At 36.3% G+C, this 11,216-nt stretch overlaps 1 protein-coding gene across 1 annotated transcript; it reads left to right on the forward strand.

The window, feature by feature from the left end:
• Positions 1–998: 998 nt before the first annotated feature.
• twr (signal peptidase complex catalytic subunit SEC11 homolog C twr) lies at positions 999–10,473 on the forward strand. Its single transcript, XM_083111003.1, has 5 exons — positions 999–1,165; positions 4,980–5,089; positions 6,867–7,016; positions 8,883–9,060; positions 9,902–10,473. The coding sequence occupies exons 1-5, from the start codon at positions 1,118–1,120 to the stop codon at positions 9,950–9,952; spliced, it is 537 nt and encodes a 178-aa protein (XP_082967129.1). The 5' UTR covers positions 999–1,117; the 3' UTR covers positions 9,953–10,473.
• Positions 10,474–11,216: the final 743 nt, after the last annotated feature.

Consider the following 11,216-nt stretch of genomic DNA (forward strand, 5'->3'; position numbering starts at 1 on the left):
TAATTTTGCCTTAGAATATGCTGTTAGGAAGGTAAAAGAAACTAAAGAAGGACTAAAATTAAATGGTGTGACTCAGTTGTTAGCATATGCAGATGATGTAGACTTACTGGGGGATGATGTGAATACAATTAAGAATAATGCTAAAATATTTTTCAAAATTGCTAAAGAGATAGGTTTGGAAGTTAACAAAGAGAAAACTAAATATATGCTTACAGGCCGAAACCAAGTGTTAGGTAATAATCAAAATCTAATTATTGATAACAACTCGTTTGAACCAGTTTCCAAATTCAAATACTTAGGAGTAATATTAACAAATGAAAATTATATTAAAGAGGAAATAAAAAGTAGGCTTAATTCAGGAAATGCATGTTACTTCTCTCTTCATAAACTTTTGTCTTCTCGTTTAATATCTAAGAATCTAAAAGTTAAAATATACAAAACCGTAATTTTGCCTGTAGTATTATATGGGTGTGAAACTTGGTCCCTTACATTGAAAGAGGAACATAAATTGAGAGTATTTGAAAATAGGATCCTTAGGAAAATATTTGGACCTAAAAGGGATGAGGAGACAGGTGAGTGGAGAAGGTTACATAATTTAGAACTACATAATTTGTATTCATGTCCAGACATTATTAGAATAATTAAATCAAGAAGACTTAGGTGGGCAGGCCATGTGGCACGAATGGGAGAGGAAAGAGGAGTTTTCAGGATTCTTGTTGGGAAACCTGATGGTAAGAGACCAGTAGGAAGGCCAAGACGAAGATGGAGGGACAACGTCGAGATGGACCTAAGGGAAATCGGTAGGGATGGAAAAGAGTATATAGATCTTGCTCAAGATAGGGACAGATGGAAGGCCTGTGTTGCTGCAGCCATGAACCTTCGGGTTTAAGAAGGCTAGAGAGTTAGTTAGTTAGTTAGTATGTTATTTTCAATGAGCAGTTACACATTATACTCATGGATCTGGCAGTTGGCAACGCTGCTCGCTGTGCCAGTGTGACGTGTACGAGATAGATTGACCTGACGTGTACGTCGTGTATGGAGAGTCGCGTTTGTAGTGCGAAACGAACATAAAACAGATTGTATGATATACTTGGACTAAAACTTGTCTGAAGCCAAAATGTTGCAAAGCTTATTTGATGATGTGAAGCGGATGAATAAGCGTCAGGTATGAAATCTATATGGTTACCATAGAAGACCTACCTGTGGTTCCAAAAGAACATAATTTCAAGCAAGCATATGTCAAGTTCACCGGGCAGCCTTTCTGTGTTCTTGTGGAGTCGTGTTATATAGATATTATGTTCATGAACTATTAATATTTTTATCTTAGGATGTTTTGATTTGAATTTGAAAATTGCGAAATTAATAGTGTAGCTGACCGGGTTTAGATAACACTACAATTACGGGCACCAGACTGCCTCTTCGCAAAAAGGAGAGAAGTTTGTATATTTCTAAAATGAAAAAGTGACCAGCTGTTGTTAATTGAACAGAACAGGGTAACATTATCGTATGAGGGAAGCGGATTCCTTCAAATTTACAGGAGAAAGTACTTAGGGAAATCATTTTCTTTAGCGTTGTGGAAGTTCCTGAATATAGATTTGATCCATTTTAATGTGAATACGTGTTGTTTTCTGCGAAAATCTCTGTCCGACACGCTGTTTCTGCTCCCGCCATTTGCTTTCTGAATGAGAGTGCAATGTTCCGTGTGTTAAGATGATGCAACCCCGTAGCCAGTGTTTCAGCCTCGCCGTGTTTTTACTAGAACCACGTAACGTAACCCTACCATAAGAACAGCAGCTCCATGGAACAAGCAAGCCCGACCCTGTGGCCGAGTGGTTAGCACATCGCGCTGCGACGCCAAGGGTCCCGGGTTCGAATCCCGGTCGGGCTTGGTTGTTTGTGAATGTCCATTCATCAATTTCATCATTTCATCACTCATCCCCATCTTCGCAAATTAGCCAAGAGGCACAAAACGCGAAGTAAAATAAACTAAATCAATCAATCAATCCATGGAACAAGCCATTTCCCCCCCCCCCCCCCGAATAGGTGTCACTTATCGCACAACACTGTAGCAACATTGTGTTCTGACGTCACAGGAGAGAGCTTGTTCATGTTAGGCAATACAAGGTAACGCGTCTCTTAGCGAAAATATTAATTTTTCTTTGTATTTATGCTAATGGAACCTAACCTAACCACGTAGGCATTCCTCGTCTGACGTCAATATTCAAGGTTGCAAGATTGTTGTGCGTAAAGGAAGAGCATTAACGAATTGCAAAAGAAAGATGGTTCCGAATTGCTGTGTATGGACAATGAACGTGGTAAATCGCAAGGTTATTTTTGAACGTGGTAAATCGCAAGGTTATTTTTGAACGTGGTAAATCGCAAGGTTATTTTACAAGTTCTACACGTAAATGCGACGTATTAGCATAATTTCAAATCCGGGCACGAAAGTAGATATTTTCCGGTAAACGAGGTTGCAACACTGCATAAATCGACAAAACACTCTGAGAACGCCCCCTAAACCAGTACGCTATCACGGCCATAATGTGTTACAGATTCGAAACAACAAGTAACAGTAAGTACTCGTAAATGGAAGAAATAGAGATTATCTTAGTTAGAAATGCATTATTTCACCTTAAGAAATGTTCCGCATTCGAAAATAACACGTTAGCAATGTAAAGAAGTCCGAAATATATGATTCGTAGGCGTTTCCCTCATAGGATAGTAGTACCCAGAACAGATATGGGAAAATATTGACTAAACACTGAAGGATTTATCACATTACTACAAAACAAAAGTTTGTAGATGTAGTTTGTTCAATCTCATTTGAAAGCAACCCGTGTGTTGCTTTTTGATGCACACTGTTCTCATTTCCACAAAACTTGCTATTAAATAGAACTAGAGTGAAAAGGTTCAATTAGTCATACCTATTCAGTTATTCAAAATTATTCACGCTCGCAGTACCACAATAAATGCAATATAATAATTCAACATATTAGGTGGCATTAAGGCCGCAGCCGTAACTTCATTATGAAAGCAAGTGGCAACAAATAAGATCCAGTGAAGTTAGAAATTTCGTGTAAGGAAATACCTGGCCCAAGTTCCATATGTTATATGATTGGTACTACTTTACTATAGGGGTGACACCTATAATTAATTTATTTCACACTTTTTTACATTGCTAACGTACTATTCTGGAATGCGAAACATTTCTTTAGGTGATATAATAAATTTCTAATGAAAATAATGTCAATTTCTTACATTTACAAGTACTTACTGCTACTCGTTATTTTGATTCTGTAACACACATTATGGCGATAGCGTACTCGTTCATCGTGCGTTGAGTGTGTTTTGTCGATTGGTCATTCGCCTGTTGTGTTTAATAATAAATAAATCAATAACACTGCAAGTTTGAAACACTGACTACGGGGTTTACGTCATAATACATGGAACATTGTGCTCTCGTGCAGAAAGCAAATGGCGGCAGCAGAAACAGCATGTCTGACAGAGATTTTCGCAGAAAACAACATGCATTCGCATTAAAATTGTTCAAAACTATATTCACGAACTTCCACAAAGCTACAGAAAATGATTTGCATAAGTACTTTCTCCTGTAAAAAGTAAGAAATCTGTCACCCCTATAGTAAAGTGTTACCATATGATTTGCGTACATAAATTCTTTAAATGCGTACATGCACATGTGTGTGATGGGCAATGGTGCATGATAATCTTGTCATTACGAATGTTCCTGTACTACACGTACACACATGCTGAGGCATAATGAATATTTATAGCAAAGGTAACGGGGTACCAATTTCTTATAGGCACAACACCTTTTACTCGTAATTTTTAACATTCGTACTTACGTATTCTGTATTGCGAAACATTCTTCAAGGTGGTATGTTGCTTTTTCACGAAAATAATTTCAATTTTTCACATTATGAGTAATTATTGTTCTTCCTTTTTTTGCCGTAAAATACAATATGGCAGGCATAGCTTGGCTAGCGTTGTGGAATTCAGTGTTTCCAACCTTCTTAACCGGAAGATGCCCCACAAACCATTCCTGCATAGCCCCAAATACCATTCATGGTAAGGTTAGGTTAGGCAAACGTAGTTAAAATTTGGGGTCGTAGTAATATCAGGAATGTAGATTTCGTTTTTTTCATGTTCTTGCAAAACAATGGCATGGTTGGAAACACTGACAGGGGGTTACGTCATCAAACGTAAGCGACATCCGGTTCACGTAGAGGAAAATTGAAGCAACGGAGAGATATTTTTCTTCAAAAGAAATACGTTGTGCCCATATGAAATTGTTACTGGCAACGGTTCAGAATGTTCTACGATTTTTCTAGTTTCATAGGAGAAAGATAATTTCTCACAGAATAGTGAAAATGACTGTAAAAGTAAATGTGAAGTTTAGTGCAAGTAATTAATGCTGTTTGTAGTTCCAAAAAGTGCTATTTATTGATGAAAAGATGATGTAAAGACTATGCAAACATTCATACTTTCCATTGACAAGGCATTCCACAGACTACTGCCATATGTATTTGCTTGCTGCCGAATGTTAACACACAGCTCGATGGGGTGGTGAGTATGAGACCAGCAACAACGTAATGTGCTGCATTTTTAAAATGGATCCTGACCATGAAAATATTTGGTCATGTTATTTTCATGTTAAAGGCTCAAAACCTGATATCCTCCCAAATGTACATTAATTTGATTAATTTGAAATATATATATATATATATATATATATATATATATATATATATATATATATATATATATCACATGTAATTTCATTTCAGTCACAGGCATTTGTGTTTATTATTATTATAAGGGTGTTGCAGGAACATGATAATCTTCAAACTGAAGGAGTATTTTATGATGAAGCAACACTTATCATGGGGGAAGTATACCTCATTTGTCCCCTCCCTGGAAGAACTTAACTAATAATAATAATGTTACATTTTACTTTTCAGTTCCTGTACCAGGTGCTGAGCTTCGGTATGATAGTGTCATCAGCCTTGATGATTTGGAAAGGCCTGATGGTGGTCACAGGCAGTGAGAGCCCTATTGTCGTTGTGCTCAGGTATTCTTTACTTTAATACATGTTAACATTTTGCGGTCGCTTAGTCGGTAACGCATCTGACTACCATGCTATAGGTCCCGGGTTCGATCCCCGGCCGGTTCAAATCCGGGAACTTTTCTAACGTTGAAAGCGGCCCCGGTGCCCACCCATCGTCGAATAACATGGGTACCTGGGGGGTAAATGCAGTCAGGGGCGTGGTGCTGATCACATCACCTCCACTCACGACCGGATCAAGAAAGTGTGGGGTGCTACCCCCACACCCCCTATACGCCTTCATGGCGTGGTGCTAAGCACAGGGGAACACTTTACCTTTTTTACCTTTTAACATTTTGTTACTAAAAACACTTTTGTGCATCGTAAAATGCATGCAAGTGTTCATTTCCATACTGTTATGTTCTAACACACATTCCACCATCCTAATACGTGTCTGGTCATAGACTGTGATTCAGTTTACACTGTGCTTTGTTCACAGGTTCACATCAAATAAAGCAATAATGATTTTACAAATTATGAATAATTTTAATTTGTATTGTGAGAATAAGCTTTAATACCTGTATTCTTGCACAATGTTAGATACAGCAGAGTATTCTAAAGTCGTTATCTTACAAGAAAAGTACTTAGACCATATGATTTGTTACATTATGAAATTACTGCAAAGATATTATGTATTTAGCATCTGTGTTAAAAATCAGGACAATCAGACATCACAAAGATGTCTTGTGGTCTATTAATCCTACACATCCGGGGCTTGAAGTTTTCATAGAACCAAATAATTTGTAGAGATAATAGTCAGTCGAGATTGTGTTAAACCATAACCATCATCATGTGGCTTCCTTTTTAAAGTACAATGATTATTTTAGATTAGTGTTTAGCTATATGTATGGTTTCTTAAAGCAAATAAATCATTTGTGATCACATGGTTATGCACATGAGAAACAAAGTCAAAACTAAACACTCGGCACTGAGGCAGAGTGGTTAGCACATCACGCTGAGACGCCAAGGGTCTAGGGTTCGAATCCCGCTCGGGGCGTGGTAGTTTGTGAATGTCCATTCATCCATTTCATCACTCATCCCCATCTTCGCAAATTAGCCAAGAGGCACAAAACATGAAGTAAAATAAACTAAATCAATCAAATAAGCACTCAGCATCCTTTGCAAAAGAATACAGTGATCAGTTTTTTTTTTCCCTAAACAAAATTTTGTTTGATAAAGTTTGCTTGAAGTGCACTTCATGCTTGGATAGGCTGATTGGGACTAGACCTACACTTTATCTAGAAATCTGAACTACTGTGAAATGAGCCTCTATTGGGGATTGAACATATGAAGAGCATAAAAGAACACATTAGTTTACCCTGGTGTATGAGCATGTGTTCCATTTGAACATTGTTGCCTACAAGAATCTTTAGAATTTCATTTTGGCATACAGTGGTGCCTTGCACTAAAAAGAACTGGCCAAGCCGAAGTAACAATGAATGGAAGACACTGTACATACATATATACTGGAGTGTGTGTAACTGCATTGTACATACTGTATTTTCTGTAACTTACAAATTAATAAATTCGTAGGATATTCAAAACTGCTGAATGTTTTTGACTTTCCCTGCAATTTATTATTATTAAATTATTAAAATTTCCTAGAGTTACCTATGGGAAACATCATAACGTACAATTTGCATAATGAATGCCATCCTAGTGGGTTTCAGCTTGGACAATGCTGTTTTTATTTTCAATTGTTGCAACTATTCAAGAGCTAACTTCATTTGTGTTTAATCTGTAGTGGAAGCATGGAACCTGCATTCCACCGAGGAGATCTTCTGTTTCTGACCAACTACCAGGACGAACCAGTGCGTGTCGGAGAGATTGTTGTATTCAAGGTGGAGGGTAGGGACATTCCAATCGTGCATCGTGTTCTGAAGCTTCATGAAAAGTAAGTTTGCCCTTTGCTTTTTTTTTTCTTTCATTGGATGCAAGTTGGAGTGATCTTCTGTTCTGCACGATTATGTGCGAACTTTGTTAGCTCGGTGGTAATGGATATTGCTTTGTATTCAAGTTGTGCACATGCTTGCATTATCAGTAGAGACCAGATTTTAAAGGGAATAATTTTTCTCTTAAAAGGACTATAGTTTTTTTTTTTGTACTCCACTAAAAATACTATTTTATATACCATTCATATATAATAAGGGATACATAAAATTTCATATTAATGTATCCCTTTTTACGTATGAATGGTATATATTGTGCCTTCATTTAAAACAATATGTTCAGTGGACTGCAAAAATAAACTATAGTCCTTTTTCATTTCCTTTTTATGAAGATAAAGTGCAGCGAATAATCTTACTACCCATTTCAATGAAATCTCCCTTGCAACAGCTTACCGCATTCCATAGCTTACTGCTGCTACTTGCACCTGGCTTCGCCTTTCACTGTCACTCTAATACTGTCGTCACTGTCACACAGTTAAGTTAAAACTATTCTAAAGAACTTCACAATAAAAGTCTCAATCTAGCAGATAAGTATACTTTCAACCTAACAGGCGTGCCGTTTACCATAAAGGAATATGTTTTAAAGAAGGGAATGTGTGCTGAAAAAGGGAAGTCAAAACCATGTAATCTTGTTGGTTGAAGATAATATCAGAACTGTTGTTATTTATTGTTGTGTTGAAAAATAAAGAAAGACTTTCCTTTAAAATCCAGTCTCTAATTATCAGATAAGTTACATAATATTTTCCCAGTAATAAAGTTATAGACATACACTCTACCATTATTTGGGGAAGGGGGGATAGAATGTTCAATCAAAATTGAATTCCTGCAATGTTCAATCAAAATTGAATTCCTGTAAAGCTAAGAAAATATTTCATATGCTCAAGCAATTCTCTGATCACATATATGCTATCAGCAAGGGTGAAAAAAAAATATTTCAGACATGAGCCGCCCTTCTTATTTTTTTTCAAATACGGTCTTAGATGAAATCATTTCCTTTAACATTTTTGCTAGCATAAATGCTACGTAAATGCTTCCAAGAATCTTATAAGAGATAGTACTTTACATGAAAGCATTTTTGTAGAACATTTTGGTTAGCTGTTTCAATTACAATATACAATACATACAGCATGAAAGGCACGTCGAGTTATACCGTCAATGCTGTGTGCACGGTGTTTACAATTGAAAAAGCTAAAATATTCTTCCATATATGTACAGTAAACGTTGTAAAGTATGTATTTAATCAGCACCATTCTTCTCTATTTAAAACCATGTAATACAAAGCGATATTCCTCTCGACGTTTAAAAGCGTGAAGTGATACATTGTTTACAACTCTTGCAACCTTGAGGTTGCTTCCGATTGGTTATGCTACAGAAATAGAGCTGGTTCTATCCTTGAGAAATGCCATGAAATATACCACGGCATCTGAAATTCTTGATATTCGCATTTTTTGTATGTGATCAACATGCACTTATTTTTTGAAATTTGTAGCTTTTTATGTTTTCTAAATAAGAAAAATCAACGACCATAATAACATGGGTAGAAGGTTATACATATAGTGTTCCTTAAGCTTTGCTATCCTACCTGTTAAGGCCATTAAGTAACTAATATAGCAAATTCAACTGTCATTTTCATGTGTGTGCAATGTACAGGCTTTACTCTTAAAATTTTCAAACCAAATGTGGAGAAATATTAGGTTCGAAGATATCACGTGTAAAGCAATTCACACCATAAATAAGGCATGAAGAATAAAAAGGGATTTTATTGTGATATGTGTATTTTCATATTCTTCAATGTATTGTTCCCTCTACAGGGAGAATGGTACAGTGAAGTTCCTGACGAAAGGTGATAACAACAGCGTTGATGACCGAGGGCTTTACGCTCCAGGACAACTCTGGCTTACAAAGAATGATGTGGTTGGACGAGCACGTGGTTTTCTACCTTACGTTGGGATGGTCACTATTTATATGAATGAATATCCCAAATTCAAAGTAAGTGTCTTGATTTTTGTGGATGTTTTTTATTCTTGTTGTAGAGATGAAATATCATAGTGCACATTGGAAAATATATATTATTTGTACAAGATAATAGAATAGCTCACACTTCTAAGTGATGTATGAGATGGGGGGGGGGGGAATTCTAGAAAAAATAGGACAAGGACAATTTTTAGGAGGTAAACTGTTTTATTAATTTATAATTATATGTTTCGTAATGTTTGGGGCAAAAGGCTTATTCCATAGCAGGGGTTCCAAAACTTTTTTGTTTGAAGAGTTTTCTGCAGTGCCCAAGTCAGAATGTAGGCCTATCTAACACTGCAATGCTCACTTAGTGTGGTAGGTTGCTTGCCTTGGGTTACAAAATAAACACATATTTCAAATTCAGAAACATTTTATGTGTAAAAAGTATTAAAAAAAGGCACATATTTGGATTGATGCGTGGTCCGATTCTAAAATCATGTGTATACTAACAAGCAAGTGCCATTTCAGTGAAAATATTGGAACATTTTGCGGTGCCCCTGTAAGTCAGCCATGGTGCACACTTAAGGAACCACTGTTCTATAGTGATCTAATATTTATTACAAATACTAAGCAAGGAATTTCACCTGGAATTTAAATTTTGAATGCTCAAATATACTCAAATATTGCATTGGTTAATTTTGACAATTAGTAATAAATTGGCTCCATCCCTACTACTGTTTTTATGCAATAGCCACTAAATATGAAAGATTAAATTTTCATGCTTTGTATTTTCGAGACAGACACAAAACTTAAAGATATGCTCATGTATGTGTTTTCTTTTATACACACTGATTTCTTGTGATTCTCTTTCCAGTATGCTGTGCTAGCATGTCTAGGGTTATACGTCTTGGTGCATCGGGAATGAAATGAACTTTTGATAAGTGCAAGTGTTCAGTATGCTCAGTTTTTGATGAATGGCTAATGAAGTGAAGGAAGGATTGATGTTCCTTTTTTTTTTTTTTTACTCTGCCCTGGCAGTCTGCAAAAAGTAATCACTGTGAACTCTGGGAGTGATTGAACGGCTTGATAATTCCAGGTGGACTTCCATAGGCATTGCAGCAACGGACTAACAGAAAGTATTATGTGTTGTCTTTGCTCTTCCAAGAAAGAGTGTTAATTGTTTACGAAGCAGCTGGTCACTGCTGCAAAGTCATATTTTTTTTTTCGTTGTCTGAAGTAAACAAGTTTCTGCGTTCGAATGAATCTGGATCGAGTGAATGCGAGTCAGGATGAAGGGAAACTTAATTTTGTTTGTTCTGGTATTGTTTGTAGCCTAATCGCACACGGACACACATTCACATTCATGGGGGCAGTTTTTTTATATGTGAACTTTACTTTGGAAGATTGTAGTAGCCTATATTCATTAATAAAGAATTTTACACATAATTCCACTATTATGTTATTACCCTATTATATACACTACCAATGGATGTCATAAAAGTTAAAATTTTGAAAAATATCCATTTCAGTGAGTTAAGATTGTAAGCTGTGTACTTTTTTGGTTTATTCCAAATGTAATCCATCACAGGTATGTCTGACAAATTAGATTCTCAGTTAATTTATAGTGTATAATTAGAGACCTAGATTTTTCACAAATGTGATAAAAATCTTCAATTGTTGCACTATATATATATACACACACACACATACATACAGGATGTCATTTTAATGGTGCCCACGACCACAAACATATAGAGAACATGAAGACAAACAACTTTTCTCAGTAACATTTTTCTCGGTACAGTGGTTCAAAAAAAGCCTGTTTTGCTGCCCAACACAACATTTGATCGCATTTGTGATGTCATTTCCTGCTGCGAAACTGCACGGCAGTGTTGCAAAGACAGCACAAATTTTGTGAAAAATAACGGACTACCAACAACATGACCTGTAAAACGAAGGTAGGAACGTCTCCCGTAGACCGAACATTCAAGGTAACACAGCCTACCAGACAGGAGACTGGTAGTCATCCCAGGGGAAGGGCCAACAATTGTAGAAAGACAACTTATTCAAAATGAAGTGATAATATTGGATTGTTTCTTAGCCTACATGTCAAATATAATCATATTCAATAACAAATTTTATTGGACTTACATTTTACATCTGGTTGTTTACACCCAGCTACATGTCAA

This window comes from Lepisma saccharinum, chromosome 24 (genome assembly GCF_977018435.1).
Source record: "Lepisma saccharinum chromosome 24, izLepSacc3.1, whole genome shotgun sequence".
Classification (NCBI taxonomy): Eukaryota; Metazoa; Arthropoda; class Insecta; order Zygentoma; family Lepismatidae; genus Lepisma; species Lepisma saccharinum.